This window comes from Mobula birostris, chromosome 28, assembly GCF_030028105.1.
Source record: "Mobula birostris isolate sMobBir1 chromosome 28, sMobBir1.hap1, whole genome shotgun sequence".
Lineage (NCBI taxonomy): Eukaryota > Metazoa > Chordata > Chondrichthyes > Myliobatiformes > Myliobatidae > Mobula > Mobula birostris.
This window is the reverse complement of record NC_092397.1, coordinates 42,456,279-42,477,642: the sequence shown is the minus strand read 5'-3', so window position 1 is coordinate 42,477,642 and position 21,364 is coordinate 42,456,279. Positions and strand designations below refer to the sequence as shown.

The 21,364-nt window shown below is 44.3% G+C and overlaps 2 protein-coding genes across 10 annotated transcripts in view; one reads left to right on the top strand and one right to left on the bottom strand.

Annotated features, from left to right (window-relative positions):
• Positions 1-21,364, top strand: part of LOC140189259 (uncharacterized) — a 105,984-nt gene that overhangs the window by 14,917 nt on the left and 69,703 nt on the right. The gene's annotated exons all lie outside the window — the stretch shown is intronic.
• Positions 1-21,364, bottom strand: part of LOC140189264 (histone H2B-like) — a 621,074-nt gene that overhangs the window by 594,249 nt on the left and 5,461 nt on the right. For 3 of the 9 annotated variants that reach the window (XM_072245957.1, XM_072245958.1, XM_072245956.1), the window contains 2 exons: positions 20,514-20,625; positions 10,755-11,162 (listed from right to left, as the gene is read on the bottom strand). The exons of 2 other annotated variants lie outside the window; for them this stretch is intronic. In XM_072245957.1, the coding sequence (XP_072102058.1) occupies positions 10,785-11,159 (375 nt within the window). In that variant the 5' untranslated portion in view covers positions 11,160-11,162; positions 20,514-20,625 and the 3' untranslated portion in view covers positions 10,755-10,784. Of the gene's footprint in view, positions 1-3,753; positions 3,965-5,828; positions 5,943-10,754; positions 11,163-11,200; positions 11,401-20,513; positions 20,626-21,364 lie in introns of those variants that run through there. 4 more of the 9 variants (XR_011883485.1, XR_011883486.1, XR_011883484.1 and 1 more) reach the window with 3 other exon arrangements.

The following is a 21,364-nucleotide window of genomic DNA, read 5'->3' as shown; positions in this document are numbered from 1 at the left end:
TTAGTTTTATGTTGTTGGAGGGACAGGTCTGGCAGCTCAACATTCCTGGGTTTGATTGTTTTACATGTGAGTGGGGGGGGGATAAAAATGCAGAGGTTACCCCACTGGGAATGTCACAGCAAACTGGAGGGTTCATTTACAGAGGCAATCTACTGTTACACTGTTGGGATGTTTGCACTAGCCCCGCAATAACCAGTGGGGGGGACATTATCTTCCCTAGAATTGACTGGAACTTGCTTAATACTAAGATGTGCAAGATTTGTTCAGTGAATCTGAGGAATGTTTGAAACATTATGCAGAGCCCAACCAGAGTTGAGAACATGTGGGAATTTGTTTTGGGAAATGAACCAGGCCAGGCGACAGCTAAGAGTCAGTGAATATTTTGGGATCTTATATTTTTCCTAGTTATGAGTAAGAATAAAATTAGATCTTGTAAGCAGGTACTAAATTGCAGGAGGGCAAGTTAGGACGTTGCAAGACAGAAGCCAAGGGGCATTGATTGGGAGCAGCCACTGTCAGACAAGTCCACATTTGACATGTGGCATTTGTTTAAAGACCAGATCCAAGTTACATGTTGAGGTACAGGATTTATGCACATTTGGAAAGGCATGGCTGGCTTAGGGACAATCAGCATGGTTTTGTGTGGGCAGATCGCGCTTGACAAAGTTGCTTCAGGTTTGTGAGGTGGTGACATCGACTATAAGATATGTCCGTCTGTCCCGGTACCGTATCCGATGCAGACTTTGGTGACCATGGTTTTCCATACAGATCTATCCTTCGTTTTTTGGATGACTTCCATTTCCTCGATGTGTAGCCACCTGGCTATGCTTTTGATGTACATAAGCCGAGGTCTTCCTCTAGGTTTGCTCCCCTCAGTCTTTCCAGAGAGTACGAGTTTTTCTAGTTCATCTTTCCACGTGATGTGTAGCATGAATCTGAGTTGTCTTTCTCTTATTGTTAGTATGAGTGATCGAACTGCTTGGTTTGGGCTCTTCTGAGAACTTCTTCATTTGATGTGTGTGTGGTCCATGATATTTTTAACATTCTCCTGCAGAACCATAATTCAGCTGCTTCTTGTCTCTTTTCCATTGCTGGAGAAATGGTCCAGCATTCACTTCCATAAGTCAGGATAGAATAAATGTAGCACTGCAGTGTTCTGTTTTTAGTGTACGTGCTCATCTTTCTGTCTGTTAATATGGTCTTCATATTTTTGGAAAGTTTCTTTCGCCATTTCTATTCTGTATTTGATATCTGTGTCGCACCTGCCATCAAGTATCTATCAACCTCCACCTTAAATATACCTGAAGCCTTGGTTTCCACAGCTGCCGCCTGTGGCAATGAATTCCACAGATTCACCACTCTCTCTAAAGAAATTCCTTCTCATCTCCATTCTAAATGGATGCGCCTCTATTCTGAGGCTGTGTCCTCTGGTCTTGGACACTCCCTTCCTCTCCACATCGACTTTATCACGGCGATAGGTTTCAATTAGTCATCCCTCATTGTTCTAAATTCCAGTGAATAACGGCCCAGAGCCATCAAATGTTCTTCATATGACAAGCTGTTTAATCCTGGGATCATCTCAGAGAATCTCGTTTGAAACCCATCCTGTTTCAGCTCATCCTTCCATAAAGGGACCAAAACTGCTCCCAATACTCCAAGTGAGACTTTGCCAGTACTTCATAAAGTCTCAACATTACATTTTTGCTTTTATATTCTAGTCCTCTTGAAATGAATGCTAACATCACATTTGCCTTTCTCAGCACAGACCCAATCTGCAAATTAGCCTTTAGAGAATTCTGCACAATGATTCCCAAATCCCTTTGCACCTCAATTTTTTGTATCTTCTCTCCATTTAGAAAATAGTCAACCCTACTATTTCTTCAACCAAGGTGCATAACCATACACTTCCCAATTCTGTATTCCACCTGCCACTTCTTTGCCCATTCTCCTCATCTGTCTGTCCTTCCCTATTTCCTCAAAAATACCTGCGCCTCCACCTGTCTCTTCATATCATCTGCAAATTTTGCAATAACTCCATCAATTCCATCATCCAAATCATTGACATATAACATAAAAAGAATGAGACCCAACATCTTGGGGCTTGATGAGGGCAAGGCTGTGGCCATGACCTGGACAGACCTCCGTAAGGCATTTGAAAAAGACCCCTGGGATTCAATACAAATTGCAATTTCAATTCAGAAATGGCTTCCTCATAGAAGGCTAAGTGGGGCTGGAAGTCTGTGAGCAGTGGTGATCCACAAGGATTGATGCTGGGAATTATGTTGTTTCTGATATATATCGATGTTTGGATGAAAATGTTGATGGGCGGTTTACAAGTCTACAGGTGACAGCAAGATAGGTGGAGTTGTGGACAGTGTAAATATTGATCAATGCACACAGTGGGATATAGATCACAAACAGATGCAGAGTAGTTGCAGAAGGAATTTAATCTGGGAGGGAATGTGGTGTTGCACTTTGGGAGGTCAAATGAAAGAAGAAAGTATAATGTTAATGACTGACCCCTTCACAGCATTGGTGTAAACAGTGATCTTGGGATCCAGGCACATAGTTCACTGAATGTGGCTACACAACGGGATAAGGTGTGCAGAATGCTGGTTTCCACTGGTCAGGGTGTTGAGTATAAGAGTAAGGGAGTAATGTACTAAAACATACAGGGAATGGACCATGTGCAGGTAGGTGTATTCACCTCCTCCAAGTCAGTATTTAGTCGATGGACCGTTGGCAGCAATTACAACCATGAGTCTGTGTGGATAGGTCACTATCAGCTTTGCACATCTGGACACTGCAATTTTTCCCATTCTTCCTTACAAAACTGCTCAAGATCTGTCAGAATGCATGGAGTTTATGAGTGAACCGCCCTTTTCAAGTCCAGCCACACACTGAGGTGTGGACTCTGACTTGGCCACACCAGGACATTAACTTTGTTGTCTTAAGGCATTCCTGTGCAGCTTTGGTTTTAAGCTCGCAGTCATTGTCTTGCTGGAAAACAAATCTTTTCCGAAGTCTCAGTTCTCTTGCAGATTGCATTAGGTTTTCCTCCAGGATTTCCCTGTATTTTGCTGCATTCATTTTACCCTCTACCTTCACAAGCCTTCCAGGGCCTGCTGCAGTGAAGCATCCCCACGGCAGCCTCCACCATGCTCCACCGTAGGGATGGTGTGCTTTTGATGATGTGCAGTGTTTGGCTTACACCAACCTTAAGAGTTTAGTCTGATCGCAATTTTGGTTTCAAACCATAGAACTGCATAGAATTCCAGCTGACTGCAGAGTCCTGCTCGTCTTCTGACAAACTCCAGGTGAGATTTCATGAGAGCTTTTTTCAACAGTGGCTTTCTCTTTGCCACTGTCCCATAAAGCAGTGACAGGTAAAGCACCTGGGTGACAGTTGTTGTATGCACAATCTCTCCCATCTCAGCCACTGAAGCTTGTAACTCCTCTACAGTTATCAAGGGTGTCTTGGTAGTCGCTCTCTCTGGTACCCTTCTTGCACGGCTGCTCAGTTTTTGAAGATTGCCTGCTTGAGGTAGATTTACAGCTGTGTCATATTCTTTCCATTTCTGGGTGATTGACTAAACTGTATTCCAAGGGTATTCAGTGACTTGGAAATTTTCTTCTATCCATCTCCTGACTTGTGCTTTCAATAAGCTTTTTGCAGAGCTGCTTGGAGTGTCCTTTTGTCTTCATGGTGTAGTTTTTGCCAGGATATTGACTGTCAACAGTAGTGTATTTTTACTATAATCAATTGAAACACCTTGACTGCACACTGTGATTTCCATTTAACTGATTATGTAACTCCTAAAACCAATTGGCTTTAGGAGTGATGATTTGGTGTGTCATATAAAAGGGGGTGAATACTTACACAGGCAATTATTTTGTTTTTATATCTGTAATTAATTTACAGCACTTTGTAGCACTCTGTTTTCACTTTGACACGAGTCTTTTTCTGTTGATCAGTAAAAAAAAAGTCAAATTTAATCTGCTGTGATTCAATATTGTAAAACAATAAAACATGAAAACTTCCAAGGGGCATGAATACTTTTCATCGGCACTTTACATGTAGGGACAGTGATGGTGAAAGGGGGAGGGAAAGAAGACATGGGGAGGAGTGGTCTCAAGATCCTCAGGTGTTCCTCCCAATGGGATAAAGCACAAAAGGGGAAATATCAAAGAGAGATGAGAATGGAACTGTAATTATCATGAGATTTAATCAGAAGCAAATTAGGGTAGCGCTGCATCGAGTATCTTTGCTCTGTGAGCTGCAACAACCACGATCTGCTGGTGGCAACCCATTCCAATTGAGCTTCCCATTCATATACCAACATATTGGTCACTTACAGCTGTCTTAACCAGTGATGGGGCAGTAATAGGACAAGCTCCCACTTCTCACTAAATGCTGCCAATGGTGTGCACCTGAAATTGCCTCTATCAACCAAATACAGCTCCTGACTTTTACATATGGCTTAGCTACTCAGCCCAACGGAGCTGTTTCTAGTGACAGGGGAAGGTGCAAATCGGTTTTCTAGCGTCATATAACCAACTGCTATGGGCAGATGGGGCTTGTCAGCCATACTTGGCAGTTCATCTAGTGGAAAGAAAACCCTGATCTCAAACCTGGACGCTGCTGTTCACCCTCAGTCTGTGATCTGGAGATCTCCCACATTGTGATCACTTCTTCAGGGATCCTTCACCACAAGATCTCTCTGTAATTCCACCTCATTACACAGATTACATCTGAAATGACCCGTTCATGGGTAAGGTACTGCTGTAAGAAACTGTCTCTGACCATTCCACAAATTCCTCTTCCACTGTACCAGTTTGATTAGTTTAATCAATACACAGACTGAAGCAAACACGCACAAAATGCTGGAGGAACTCAGCAAACCGTTGACATTTCAGGCTAAGAAAGAAAGGGACAAAAACCAGAATAAGGTGGTGGGGGAGGGGGAGGAGGAGGAGGACAAGTGAGGGGTGGGGAACGTGTGGTTTGTGGATGAATGATGTGAGGAGCTGGGTGACAGGCAGAAAGGGCAAAGAGATGAGGAGAAAGGAATCCAATAGGAGAGAACATTGGACCATGGGATGACACGGAGGAGGTGGAGAACCGGAGAGAGTTGATGGGCAGGTCATGACGGTGTGTGACGAGAGGTGAAGGGGTTAAATGGTATCAGAATGGGAGAAAAGAAGTGGGGGTGAGGGAAAGAGAGTGTAGTGATATCTGGAATTTGTAGAAATCAATGTTCATTCTATCAAGATTGGAGTCAGAATATGAGGTGTTGTTCGGCTGACCTGTATTTGGCCTCGACGTAGCAGTAGAGGAGGCCATGTGCAAACATGTTGGTGATGGCTCTCCGCTGGTCAGGGTTGACCATGGATATTGCACCCTAGCTGTGGAAGTCGATATACAAGCCGGGGAAGTACGATACGTAAAGCAAGTCAGGGAAGTACGAAACGTAAAGCAAGTCAGGGACGTACGAAACGTAAAGCAAGTCAGGGACGTACGAGACGTAAAGCAAGCAGTTGCCCATGCAGGAGCTGATGAAGACCGATGGAGTCAAGCACCAGCGGTGTTGCAGGATTGCCAGTCTGCACTGAACATCAGACCAACATGGAATTAGTGTTCACAGTGGGGACACAGAAAACATCCCACAGATATCTGATGGTGACATTTCAATATTGTGCCATAATGTGTAACAACCGCCATCTCGAGGGAGAAACTAATGGGACTAAAAGCAAACATTACCAGGTCCCAACGACCTGCACTAAAGTCTGGAGAGAAAGTGGAGGCATTGAAGTCTGTCAAAACTCACTGTGTTACAGAAAGGTCCCCGTGGAGTTGAAAACCATTGTTGAAGAAGGGTGGAAGATAAAAAGCAGGTAACTGTAGTCCTGTTAACTTCACTTCACGTACTGGAGTCAATAATCTATCAAGAAATAGCAAATCATTTAGAAAAGTTTAATGTCATTGAACTAAGTCAACAGGGTTTACAGTCACATTCACACAGCGCAGAAACAAGACCTTCAGCTCAAATGGTCCACGATGACCAAAGTTTCCATTTGAGCTCGTGGTCTGTAACCCCCTCACCACCACCAACTGGAACAGTTGCCCTTCAGGTTCCTATTAAATCTCATCTTAAACCAATGCCCTCCAGTTCTTGATTCCCCAACACTGGCAAAATGATTGTTATCTTTGACCCAACCCAGGCCCCTTATAATTTTATACACCTCTGCAATATCATTACTCATTCTTCAATATTCCAGGGAAAATTGACCAAAACGCTTTCCATAAATCAGTCCTTCAAGATCCAGTAACATCCTCGTAAATCTCTTCTGCTCTCTTTCCAGCTTAATGGTGTCTGTCAAACAGCAGGGTCACTAAAACTAAACACTATTTGCGAAATGCGGCCAAACCAACGTGTTGGACAACTGCAACATTTCATCCCAGCTTCTATATTCGGTGCCCTGACTGAAGGCCAGTGTTCCAAAAGCCTCTTCACCACCCTGTCCATCTGGAACCTGGTCTCGGACCCTGTAACCTGCGTTGCTGAATGTTCAGTCATGTTTGACAAACATACCAGAGATTTGAGACTTTACAGGGGAAACTGGAGAAGTTGGATATACCTCTTGCCCATCCTCTGGGTCCCCCCCCCCACTTGTCTTTCTTCCCGGACCTCCTGTCCCATGATCCTCTCGTGTGCCTTTTGCCAATCACCTGTCCAGCTCTTAGCTCCATCCCTCCCCCTCCTGTCTTCTCCTATCATTTTGGATCTCCCCCTCCAACTTTCAAATCTCTTACTCACTCTTCCTTCAGTTAGTCCTGACGAAGGGTCTCGGCCTGAAACGTCGACTGCACCTCTTCCTAGAGATGCTGCCTGGCCTGCTGCGTTCACCAGCAACTTTGATGTGTGTTACTTGAATTTCCAGCATCTGCAGAATTCCTGTTGTTTTTGTTTCTGTTTGTATTGTGTGCTTTAGTAAGTCTGTGGGAGATACCCAGAATGTGAAGCTATAGTAACGGAGAGACAAACTGAGCCAAGCCACAGCTTGATGGGCAGAGAGGAAAACAGAGAATTTGATGTTGTGTCCTTATGCCTGAACTATGCCCAGTTAGAAGTGTTGTTCCTCCGGACAGTGTTCAGCCTCACTGTAACAGTGTGACATCAGACATCAACATGAAAACTAAAATAATCTCAGCTGAGATATATTCTCTTTCACCTGTTGATCTTCTTTGCAAACATTTTACAGGGCAGAAAAGGCAAAGAATCTCCGTCTGAGAATCTCAAATGCAACAGCGTGTCACTTCTGCTGTGTCTGTCAGTTCCCCAGCATTTGAATGCTACCAATCACTGAATATGAAGGGGGAGATGGTTGAGAAGACAGCACACCAGTGTTTCCAAGCAGAGTCCCAGTACTTTGTGTGTGTTACTTTACAGTTTATTCCCAGCATCTGCTGAACCTCGAGTTTCATATCTGCATTTCTAAATGAGTGGGACTTTGACAGTTGTCATACAAAATGCCTGTTGACATTGAATAATAAACAGGAGAAAATCTGCAGATGCTGGAAATCCAAGGAACACACACAACATGCTGGAGAAACTCTGCAGGCCAGGCAGCATCTGTGGATAACAGTACAGCTGACGTTTTGGGTCCAGTTTCTTCAGCAGGACTGGAGAAAAAAAAATGAGTAGTAAATTTTAAAGGTGGGGAGGGGAGAGAGAAACACAAAGTGACAGGTGGAACTGGGAGGGGGAGAGATGAAGTAAAGAGCTGGGAAGTTGATCGGTGAAAGAGATACAGGGCTGGAGAAGGGGGAATCTGACAGGAGAGAACAGAAGGCCATGGATGAAAGAAAAGGTGGGAGGAACACCAGAGGGAGGCGATGGGCAGGCAACGAGAGGGAAAGGGGGATTGGGAATGATGAGAAAAGAGAGGCATGACTGGAAGATCAAGAAGTCGATGTTAATGCCATCAGATTGGAGGCTGCCCAGACAGAATACAAGGTGTTGTTCCTCCTACCTGAGTGTGGCCTCATTGTGACAGTATACGAGGCCATGGATTGACATCTCCATTGAGTATATTGTTTGTGGAAGCTTGTTGTGTTCAAGTAGCTGCTGAGTTTTCTGCATAAAATCATTGACTGATTTTGAAACATGTGGCATGGAACCAGCACTTGCCCCTCAAATTAATCCAGTATGTTAACAACAGCACATCACCTCCCTTTTCCAGAATGTAATTCAACCACACTATTACCATACATTCCGTAAGTTTACACAAATGGGACGTCAGTGATATTGGTCTATATCTAGGAGGATCCAACAGGGGTTTCCCAGGTTTTAGAATAGACACTACAATTGCCATTTTCCATGAGGAGCGAAGATGGCCTGAACTCCAATTATAATTCAGAAATGTAATATCTCTAAAGAGTTGTTGACCATATGTTTAAACATGCAATAACATGCATCATCCTTTCCTGGAGCCGTCTGACCTGTACTATAAATAACTTTCTTAAATTCACACAAAGAAAACTCTACATCACTAATACTATCATTGCTACAGCTGGATTCCAACACATTAAAACCTTGTAAAACCTTATCGCTACATTGTTTAGTCTCTCTACCTATTTTGATTATGAATTGCAGCAAATGACCGAGCCAGGACTCAACCGTCTCTCTTTCAGGAACAATTGTATCACCTCCTTTAATCAATATTCGGAACCCTATGAATCCCACACCCCCATTTTCTTAGTCATTCCCCAAACATCTTCAAGTTTAATAGTCCTTCCAATACTTTCACAATATGACCTCCAGTAAATGTTTTTCACAAGCTTCATTACTTTCCACACCACGGCCTGTGACCTGTTACACTTAATATGATCACGCGGAGAGCGATACTGCTTAACTTTCCGAAATGCCACGTTTCTCTCAGTAACTGCCTCTGCACACTCCTCCGTCCACCACGGTACAGCTTTTCTCCCACTAATGCACTTTTTAAATTGAATCTCTTCCACCACTATTTGATGAATAATGTGACAACGTTTCTTTGCAGAAATCCACATCATCCTCACCATTCAGCCCAGACAGACGCTCAGCACATAAAACATTCGAACTTCTCCCAATATGCTTTACCAGAGTTCCACCTCCTAAAAGTGGCCTCATGCCCCCTATATAAATCCAAACCCAGCTTATAAACATAGGAAAATGATCACTCCCCAATGCTTCATCTCCCATGACATCCCACTACTCACTCCAATGTTCAAAACTAAAGTTAAGTTTACAGCATTTTCAGAACTATTATGAACATTAAATCTCATACCTCTCCCACCATAAAGACTAACAGGATATGAAATATCTGATACTCTTCTCTAAACAAAACATCACCAATCTGAGAACAACACCACAGTGAACTAACTATGTGTTAAAATCCCCACACCATACAACCCCAAGTGAGCTAGAGCTACATATACTCTCCAGCAAATCAATCGGAAGCTTTCCACAATGGTTATAAAAACACACAAACAGGAGGAAATATGCAGATGCTGGAATTTCAAGCAACACGCATAAAAGTTGCTGGTGAACGCAGCAGGCAGCATCTCTAGGAAGAAGTCCAGTCGACGTTATAATAATATACCGCTTTATTGCCCCTACCTGTGGAATCAAATGTGTCTTCAAATGCCTCATACATTTCATTTACATCCACAACTCTATGCCCTCTCCCTCTCATTAAAAAACTTGCACCACCGCCTCCTCCACCAATTAATCTATCACGCTTAATTACAATATAACACTGGAAGGAAGAACTTAAATGCGATAACGATCAGGTTTCCTGAATACATATAACATTACATAGATTTGATAAATCAGAAATAAAAGAAGTTTTTACCATTAGAAATCAGGCTTCTGGAAATCGCCCTTCTGATACAGGCGGGGGATGCGGAATGTAGTGGGGCGTTTATGATTGGTGAAACAGTGCCTGATCTGATTGGAAAGAGCAAATATTCCAATCACAGAGCTGCCTTATTCACCAATCAAGAGACAGCAACTGTAGAAGCGCGGAAAATACCGACTAACCGCCGAAATAAACTGAAATTTGCAAAACACCGCCAAAAAAGCCTTTGTTGCTGAAATTAAACCACAACAGGTTTGTTTGTCGGCTCCTTACCCCCGTTACTGGAGTCCGACGCACTTAAACAAAGTGTAGTTAATATTGCGATGGTGTCTGGGACATTAGTTCACCGATATCTTTCAATTGATAAACGATAGGAATAAAACCGATTCTCAGCTGCTGTTCGCGGTCGGTCATTGTGTAAACTCAAGTCAGTTTAGCAACGGGTCGCCCGTCAGAAAGTGGAGCTTTAACAAATACTCTGAACGACCCGTGACAGTGTTCAGCTCTCGCGTTGGAATGGGGTTAAGAAAAGTAACCAAAATGGGACAAAGCTTAATGAACCCACGGTAATTAAACCAAAAACAATTAGCGTCCACGTCAGAGAAATCTGATGACGGAGAGGAAGCGACGGGGAAAGGGGTGCGTAACGATTCCGTGTCTGTGCCGTTGGCAGGAATTAACAGAGAAATTGTGATTATACTGAGCAGCGGACAGCAAGTCCTGATTAACGGGGATAAGATTCTGAATGAGCTCATCAACAAAAAACTTCCAAATCTACCTCAATTCCATGTCTCAACATTCAGTAACTCTTTTAATGAAGCCGTGAGTGGCTCTTAAAAGAGCCTTTGATTTTCCAGTTTGTTTTGTCAGTAAACTTGTCTTCACTTGGAGCTGGTGTACTTGGTCACCGCCTTTGTCCCTTCGGACACGGCGTGCTTGGCCAGCTCCCCGGGCAGCAGCAGCCGCACGGCGGTCTGGATCTCCCGGGAGCTGATGGTGGACCGCTTGTTGTAATGGGCCAGGCGGGAAGCCTCGCCCGCGATGCGCTCGAAAATATCGTTGACGAATGAATTCATGATACTCATGGCCTTGGAGGAGATGCCGGTGTCGGGGTGAACCTGCTTCATCACTTTGTAGATGTAGATGGCGTAAGTCTCCTTCCTCGACCTCTTGCGCTTCTTGCCAGTCTTGCTCGCTGGTTTGGACAAAGCTTTCTTGGCGCCCTTCTTGGGAGCGGGTTTCGCTGGATCAGGCATTTCCTGGTCGGTTTCAAACACAATAATAAGCAGAAGCTGTTCGGAGCGCGGATTAAATAGGCAGCGCCCAAAGCGGTATGTTAATGAGGATGGGAATTCTGAGCATTTCCATTGGCTGTTTGGAGAAATGAATCACCAATCGGAACGCTGGGGGATGGGAAGCGGCGCCAATGGGCGGGGTTACCGCTGTCGTTTAATGCGGGAGGAAGTACTGAAGGGCAGAGACAGGCCGGGGTGCGGGCTGAAATTGAAAAGGGAAACGCAAATTTCAAAAGCAGAATGAAAACAAAAACAGATGAAATATTGTAAAATTAAACACTAAGACGTTTAACACAGGGCAGCATGAGAGTGAAGTAGAGATTTCGACATTTCAATATAAAGTTCAAATCGAGTTTATTTATGCACAGGTGAAAGGAACAACGTATTTGCAGCAGCATCACAGACACATTGCATCAGAGACACAACACTGACAAGAAACACTGAAATTAAATATGAATTATACCAAAATATTCAAAGAGACAGAAGCCTATCAGAACAAAATCAAAATAACAAAGAGATTATGCGGGCAGTGGGAGAATCATCCCTCTTGTGCTTCTTCATCTCGTCACTCCAGATTCAGTGTCACACACGCTGCCACTTTGATCTGGCCCATGCCTTCATTAACCAGGTCCAACACTTGCCTTTATTGGATCTTCCTCCTTCTTACACTAGTCATCGGGTTTGTGGGGGTGTGCCCAGGGTTAATTGGGGTGTGTGCCCCCTTGGATCTCAGGATTAGGTTTGAGGGTAGGGCTGGTGGATGTGTATGCGGGGCTGGGAGAGATAAGGCTGTAGAGTTTAGTAGGGTGAGATATGTGGGGCTATGGTGGATAGGGTAGTGTAGTGTAGCCACTTCAATCTGGCCCATTCCTTTTACTAATGTGGCCTGACACTACTTGGCTTAATGAACTGGGTGTGCAAAGGGACACATCATTAGTAATACTATTTAGGGTCATTGGGTGTTTTGGGTCTTCAATCATGAGACATCCTCACCCAGGCGACCCAGCCAGGGTTTATCCCATGGACCAACATAACGAGAGGCATGTAATTCTGCATGTTGTGGGTATTTTGGACCTTGTTACTTGGCTTTATTTTGATCATTTGGGTAATAGAATGTTCTGAGGCCAAGTTATCAGGCTTTACCCCCAAGTAAGGTTCAACTTCCCTACTTTAAATTTACACCTGTCTTTATTTTGCATTTGTGTGCCTGGGACTGTGTGGATAAACAGTGTTTACTGCAGTACAAAGTAGTAATTAGGGTTGTGCAGATTGGTCCATAATTCCAAAATGCAAACATCTCTGAAATCCAAGATTTTTTGTGCTGACATGACATCACAAATGGAGAATTTTACTCACGATTAAATTGCTCGTCTACTGAAGAGAGTTTCACGGCTCTGGGCCTCTATTCACTGGAACTTAGCAGAAAGAAGGGTTACCAAATTGAAACCTATCAAATAGTGAAAGGGCTTGATTGAGTGAATGTGGAGAGGGTTTTAACTGTGATGGGAGTGTCTAAAACTGGACCACACAGTTTCAAAATAGAGGGGCATCCTTTTAGAATGTAGAGAAGGAGGAATTTCTTCAGCCAGAGAGTGGTGAATCTGTGATTTTTTTTGCCACAGGCAGCTGTGGAGGCCAAATCACTCAGTATAGACAGAGATTGATAGATTCTTGATTAATCAGGGCACAAAGGGATACAAAGGAAGGCAGAAGATTGGGGCTCAGAGGGAAAATTGATCAGTGATGATGAAATGCCAGAGAAGGCTCGACAGGCAAAGTGGCCGAATTCTGCTCCTATATCTTATGACTAAAACTCTCCCAGAGAGCGTTGATCTCAGCTTTGACTCAACCCAGCACCTGAGGCTCCACATTACTTATATAAGGAATACAGAAGGTCTTTGTTCTTTGATTAAAGAAATATCATCTCATTTCCATCCTGAATGCTTGTCACCTCATTCTGAGCAACAGACACAAAATGCTGGAGGAAGTCAGCAGGCCAGGCAGCATTAATGGGAAAGGGAATGAGTCGATGCTTCAGGCTGAGCACCTTCACGCTGAGATCTGATGGAAGGGTCTCGGCCTGAAGTGTCGACTGTTTACTCTTTCTGTTCTGCTGAGTTCCTCCAGCATTTTCTGTGTGTTGCTTTCGATTTCCAGCATCAGCAGATTCTCTCGTGTTTGTGATTTACACCTCTCTGAGGGTATTTTCCTCAGTTATGGAGTTCTCATTCAGGGGAAACATTCTCCTTGCCACCTGCCTGTCACATCCTGAAAGAATCTAACAGATTTCCTCATTTTCTCATTAATTGCAGGGAATGCAGACCCAACCCACTCACTCTCCTCTTACATAACCAACCTTCCATCCATGGAACCAGCCCAGTCGGTGTGGGGAACAGTCACTGCACACCCTCTATTGCAGGGATATCCTTCCTGAGGAAGTGTGACCAAACCTGGACACTATATTCAAGATGTGCTCTCACCAGGGCCCAATACAATCCCAGTGAGACGTCTGTACCCTCTTCTCCACTCCTCCTGGATCACAGGACAAAATACTGTTTCCCTATCTCATTACTTGTTGTATCTGCATGTTAACTCAAGTGATCTGTTTACAAGAACGCCCAGGTCCCTCTGAACATCACCGTGTGGAAATGACTCTTATAGTTTTTTCCTGGGAATGGGTGATCTCACATTTCCCCACATTCTGTTCCATCTGCAACATCCTTAACCATTCACTCTCCTGTCTGCATCCCCCAAACCTTCTCACTACTGACACTATCCCTCCCGCTCTGCAGGAGTCACTGAGTTATGCAGCACAGAAACAGGCCCTTCAGCCCAGTATATCCATGCTGACCAAGTGGCCTAACAAAACCATTGTCAGTTACCTGCATTTGGCCCATGTCCCTGTGAAACTTCCCTCTCCACAGTCCAAGAGATATTGCAACTGTGCCCACCTATACCACCACTTGGGGTAGTTTGTACAATGTAAACAGCACATTCTGTGTACAAAACCTGTTCCTCAAGGTCCCATTTAAATCTTTCCTCTCTCACTTTATATCTGTAATCTCTCACTTCCAACTCCATAACCCTGGAGATAACAGATTCACTATTGACCATATCAATGTCTGCCATTATTTTATCAGGCTCTCTAATGTCACATACACTCTGGTGAGAAAGGTCCTGGCCTATCCAGCCTCCTGTTAAATCCCTTTTGCACCCTCCCCAGTTTAATGTCACCCTCTGATCCCAGGGCAACTATAACTGTACTCCGTGCTCCGAGAGTAGTTTCCCCGAGGCTGGTAGAGCTGTAATGTGACGTCACAGCCCAGTGCCCGATGCTCTGACCGATGAATGCGAGTGTGGCGAACAGCTTCTTCACCGTCCTGCCTAGCTGTGTTTACACTCTGAAGGAATTCGATATCCGCACCCCGATATCTCTGTTTTACAGCACACCCAGGGACCGACCACTCCCCACGGCAGTTCTGCCCTGGTTCGTCAATGACAATGGAACATCTCACATTTATCTGTCATTCCTCAAATCAGTGACCTCATTGATCACCGTCCTGTTGTAATGTTAGTTACATTGTTTCGCACTCAACGATATCACCAACTTTAGTGACATCGGCAAATTTGCTGAGCTGGTCACTGACACTGTCAACCGAGTCTTTAATAAATGAACTGCAGCAGCAGACTTGACTCGAATCCCGGTGCCACACTATTGATCACAGGGCTGCAGTCTAAACAATGACTTTGTCTCCCACCACCAGGCCGATAATGTATCCAGTGCCCTGGATCACGTGATCTCTCCTTCCAGACACGAGTCCCACCAGTCTGAAGCTCCCGGGCTTTTCCTTGCAGCGACACACACACAATGCTGAGCAGGCCAGGCAGCGAATAAACAGCCGGCGTTTCGGGCCGAGACCCTCCATCAGCATCTGCAGTTTCCTGTATTTAGTTTTCCTTCGATTGTAAGTTACTGGATAATATGACCCATCCTCCAATCCTCTGCCACTTCTCCTGCCCGAGAAACGCGCAGAGAGACAGAGGCGGGGAGGGGAGGAGACAGAGTCAGAGTGACGGACAGAGCCGAGACCGGCCTCTCATCGTCCAGCTCCGCCTTCACTTTACCACAACCGCAAATTTCCAACGATTCATCCGACACAAAGCGCTCCAGCGAAAAACAAAACTCCTTCACACACCACGTACATACTGGAGGATTTCTGGGAATTTGCCGATTCTGCTGCTTTAAATTATAGGAAGTACTTTTCCATTCTACAAATCCCCGAGGACCTCGGTCTGTCCCTCCCCGGCCTCATGACCAGTGCGAGCGCCCTCACACACAGCAGTTGGTGGGCGAGGGTGCAGTCACTTCCAGTGATGAGAGGGTTGATTCAGTAGAACAATTGCTCCTCTGGATCGCCCGGGAAATGAAAGACCGGTCACATACTGGAACAGGATACATAACCAGATATATAGACCGCGCTTTTGGCGTCTTCTAAAGCCCAGGAAAAGGGGTGGCTGAGGAGCTGGTGTGAGGTGGGTGGGTCTTCAGGTACAGGATCATTGGGTCTCAAGGGAAACAAGAGACGGGGAGGAGAGGAGGGGAGCCAATATGTTTCCGGGGAGCCTTCTTCGTGCTACACGGAAGGGTTTAAACGAGCAGGGATGAGGTCCGACACAGTGATTTTCGGGAACAAGGTTAAAAAAATCAGGACTTCCAGGATTGTATTACGACGCAAAGCATGTGGCTGTGGGTTGGGAAATCGATATTTTATGCAGTTTAATTTGTTGCTGAGGAACTGATGCGAGGGGAGGTCTTCATGGATCAATGGGCTCTCTTCCAGGCAGGTGGGAGACCGGGACAAACAAGACCATTTGCATTTGAACCGGACGGGAACCAATATCTTCGCCAGGAAGTTTGATGCCATTTGGCAGAGTTTGAACTCGAGCAGCAAGTGGGAGAAAGTATGTTTGACAAGACAGTCTGAAAAGAACGAGGGCCAATGTCAGGCTAATAAACATGGTGGGACTGATGGGCTGAAATGAGTTTATTTCAACACTACGAGTGTTACGTTAGCAGAGGGACAGGGCCGGCAGCTCAACATTCCTGGGTTTGATTGTTTTACATGTGGGGGAGGTAAAAGATGCAGAGGTTACCCCACTGGGAATGTCACAGTAAACTGGAAGGCAATCTGCAGTTACAGTGATGGGATTATAGTATTGGCCCCCAATAACCACAGGCAGGTGGAGGATCGGATATGTTGATACTTATGGAGAGGTGCAGAACAACAGGGTTGTCATAGTGAGGGACTTCATCTTCCCTGCAAATGACTGGATCTTGCTCAAATGCACAAAATTTGTTCAGTGAATCCGAGGAGTGTTTGAAACCTTATGTACAGGGCCCAACCAGAGCTGAGAACAGACGGGAATTAGTTTTGGGAAATGAGCCAGGCCAGCTGACAGCCAAGAGTCAGCGAACATTTTGGGAACAGTGATCACAACTTTATTTAATGTTACGAGTAAAAATAAAATTAGATCTTGTATGAAGGTACTAAATTGCAGGAGGGCAAGTCAGGACAGAAGAAGACAGGAACCAAGGGGCATTGATTGGGAGCAGCCACTGTCAGACAAGTCCACATCTGACGTGGGAGTTGTTTAAAGACCAGCAACTCTGAGTTCAGGATCAGCATGTTCCAGTGAGGAGTGAGGAGAAGGATGGTAAGTAAGGGAACTTCGGATGAGCAGAGAGATACTAAATTTAGTCAGAAGGATATGGAAGGTTTGTGAAGCTAAAGTCAGACTGGGTACCTTTGGAATATAAAGATAGCAGGGAAATGCTAAAGCAGATGATAGGAAAGGCCAGATGGGGCCACAAACTGTCCTTGTGGAGTGGGACCAAAGATGATCCCAAGGCCTTGTGATTTGTATTAATGAGGCGAGGATAACCAGAGAATGGAAAGGTCGACTCAAGGTTAAAGGAGGAGTGATGTGGTTGAAGTCAGTCCAAGTGGCTAAGGTACTAAATGAGTATGTTGTGTCAGTATTTACTGAGAAGAAGGAATTGAATGACAATGAAAACAGAGTGAGACATGCTAATGTGCAGAGACGTGTTGAGATTAAGAAGGAAGCTGTGCTGGGACGTCTGAGAAGCAATAAGATGGATAAGACTCCAGGGCCTGAAGGCATATATCCTGCAATAGTGAAAGAAACAAGTGAGCAGATTGCTGGGGATTTGACAAGGATCTATGTGTCTTCGATCACAACATGTGAGATCCCTCAGGACTGGAGTGTCGCAAATGTTGCAGCTTTGATCAAGAAGGGAAATAACAAGAATCCAGGAATCTATAGGCAAGGCAGCCTCATTTCAGTGGTAGAGAAGCTACTGGGGAGAATATTGAGGCACAGGATTTATGCACATTCAGAAAGGCATGGCCTGCTTAGGGACAATCAACATGGTTATGCGTGGCCAGATCACGCTTGATAAAATTGATTGAGGTTTTTGAGGAGGTGATACAGACTAAGATATAGGAGCAGAATTAGACCATTTGGTCCATCAAATCTGCTCTGACATTTCATTATGGCTGATCCATTTTTCCTCTCAGCCCCAGTCTCCTGCCTTTCCCTTGTATCCCTTCATACTCTGACCAATCAAGAATATATCAACCTCTGCCTTAAATATACATAAAGTCCTGGCTTAACAGCTTCCTTTGGCAATGAATTCCACAGATTCACCGCTCTCTGGCTAAAGAAATTCCTCATTCTCCACATTCTGCTCCTGTATTCCGAGGCTGTGTCCTCTGATATTAGACACTCCCATCTTCTGCACATCCACTTTATCATTGCCTTTCACACTTGGATAGGTTTCAATTGGGCCACCCCTCATTGTTCAAAAATTCCAATGAACACAGGCCCAGAGCCATCAAACACTCTTCATGTAGCAACCTGTTTCATCCTGCAATAAATCTGGAGAACTTCCTTTGAAAGCAATCCAGTTTCAGCCCATCCTTCATGAGAAAAAGGGCCCAAATCTGCTCAAGATACTCCAGTGAGACCTCCCCAGTACTTTATAAAGTCTGATCATTATTATGATTGGCACAGATATTGTGGTCCGAAGGGCAGGTTGCCATCTGTTCCATATTGTGTACTGATGAACATGTTTGATCTAACAGCTATTGCAGGGACATGGTTACGGAGACTGGGACTGAGAATTCGACATTCCACTTTATTCAATGTTCCACACAGAATCAGCAAAATGGAAAGGAGCAGGATGGGTTTGTTCACAATGTGCTGGTGAAGGAGTGGATACAGTGCCTATAAAAAATGTTCAGTCTCCTTAGAAGTTATTATGTTTTATTCTTCTGCAATGGATTTAATTTGGCTTTTTTGACACTGATCAACAGAAAAGACTACGGTGTCACAGTGAAAGCAGATCTCTACAAAGTGATCTAAATTAATTGTAAATATGAAACAAAATAATTCATTGCCTTTGCATTCACCTCCTTCAAATCAGTAATTAGTTGGTGCACCTTTGACAGTATCTACAGTTGAGTCTGTGTGGATAGGTGTCTATCAGCTTTGCACATCTGAACACTGCAATTTCCCCCATTCTTCTTTACAAAACTGCTGAAGCTCTGTCAGAATGCATGGGTTGGTGAGTGAACAGATGTTTTCAAGTCCCAATTGGATTGAGGTCTGGACTCTCACAAAGCCACTCCAGGACATTAACTTTGTTGTTTTAAGGCATTCCTGTGCAGCTTCGGTTTTATGCTTGCAGTCATTGTCTTGCTGGAAAATTAATTTTCTCCAAAGTCACAGTTCACTTGATGACTGAATTAGGTTTTCCTCCAGGATTTCCCTGTATTTTGCTGCATTCATTTTACCCTCTACCTTTATGTGCCTTTCAGGGCCTGCTACAGTGAAGCACACCCGCAGGATGATGCAGCCTCCACCAAGCTTCACGGTAGGGATGGTGTGTTTTTGATGATGTGTGGTGTTTGGCTTATTCCAAACTCAGTGTTTGTGATGGTCAAAAAATTCAATTTTGTTTTCATCAGACCATAGAATCTTCGTCCAACTAACTTCGGAGTCCCCCACAATTCTGGCAAGCTCCAGGCAAGGTTTCATGAGAGCATTTTTCAACAGTGGCTTTTTCTCTGCCACTCTCCCATAAAGCTGCGACTGGTGAAACACCCGGGCAACAGTTGATGTATGCACAATCTCTCCCAGCACTGAAGCTTGTAACTCCTCTAGAGTTATCATAGGTCTCTTGGTGGCCTCCCCCACTGGCCCCTTCTTGCATGGCCGCACAGTTTCTGAGGATAGCCTGCTCTTGGCAGATTTACAGCTGTGCCATATTCTTCATACTTCTGGATGAGTGACTTAACTGTACTCCAAGGGCATTCAGTGACTTGGAAATGTTCTTGTATCCATCTCCTGGCTTGTGTTTTTCAATTACCTTTTTGCAGAGCAGCTCGGAGTGTTGATTTGTCTTCACGGTGTAGTTTCTCCCAGGATACTGACTCACCAGCAGTTGGACCTTCACCTACAGGTGTACTATTACTACAATCAATTGAAACACCTTGACTGCACACGGTCATCTCCATTTAACTGATTATGTAACTTCGAAAACTAATTGGCTGCACCAGTGATGATTTGGTGTGTCATATTAAAGGGGGTGAATACTTAAACAGACAATTATTTTGTGTTTTAGATTTGTAATTAGTTGAGAGCATTTTGTAGAGATTTGTTTTCACTTTGACCCGAAAGAGTCTTTTTCCATTGATTAGTTTCAAAAAAAGCCAAATTCAATCCACTGAGATTCAATGCTGTAAACCAATAAAACATGAAAACTTCCAAGGGGCATGAATACTTTTCATTGGCACTTTACATGTAGGGACAGTGATGGTGAAAGGGGGAGGGAAAGAAGACATGGGTAGGAGTGGCCTCAAGATCCTGAGGTGTGACCAAAGGCATTCAAGGAAATATTAAATCAAAGAACATACAAAGAGGCAAGGGCTGGTGGTAGTCAAGAGAATCAGGAATTTCTCGGAACCAGTGATGAGATAGAAGCTAAAAGTAACAAGGAACACGCAGAGAAGTTAACTCAATAATTTGCATTAGTGTGCACAGTGGGTCACAGCAAACATCCCACAGATATCTAACGGTGACATTTCAACATTGTGCCATAATGATTGCCATCACAAGGGAGAAACTAATGGGACTAAAAGCAAACTTTACCAGGTCCTAGCAACCTGCACTGGAGGGTTTCACAGGAAGTCTGGAGAGAAAGTAGAGACACTGAAGTTTATCAAAACTCACTGTTACAGAAAGGTCCCAGTGGAGTTGAAAACCATTGTTGAAGAAGAGTGGAAGATGAAAAGCAGGTAACTGTAGTCCTGTTAACTTCACTTCAGCTACTGGAGTCTATAATCTATGAAGAAATAGCAAGTCGTTTGGAAAAGTTTAATGCCACTGAACTAACTCAACAGGGTCTACAGTCAGATTCACACAGATTCCACAATGACCAAAGTTCCGATCTGAGCTTGTGGTCTGTAACCCCTTCACCACCACATTATGAACAAGGCTATCCTCCTCCTTGTCCCAGTTCTCTGCATTTGGCCCATGTCCTCAAAACCTTTCCTTTCCATCTACCTGTCCAAGTACCTTTTTAATGTACCTGACTCAACCACTCCCCATAGCAACTCATTCCATTTACTGACCAGCCTCCAGGTCCCTGATGATTTTACACACCTCTGCAATATCAGCACTCATTCTCCAACATTACAGGGAACATTTGCAGATAACACCAAGATTAGGGGTGCAGTGGACAGCAAGAAAGGCGAGCAAATATTGACATGGGATGTTGTCCAGTTGTTAAAATGGCAGATGGAATTTAATGCAGACAATTATGAGGTGTGTGCAACAAAAGTTTAACGAGAGAAATGTGTGGTTTAAAGAGAATGAGGAAAAGCAAGAAGGCTGTGAGTGGTACGGCTCAGGATTTCCGGACCGAAGGTATTTTACTACTCGGAGTAAAGAGAGGCAAGACTGCACAGGCGCGTGACATCAGCCAGTAGAGTGGGAAAAGGTTTAAAAATAAGACCGCCATATCCAGTGGGCAGCAGAGTGAGAGGGCTTTGGCACAACTGGTTTAGGTGGTAATGAGGCAA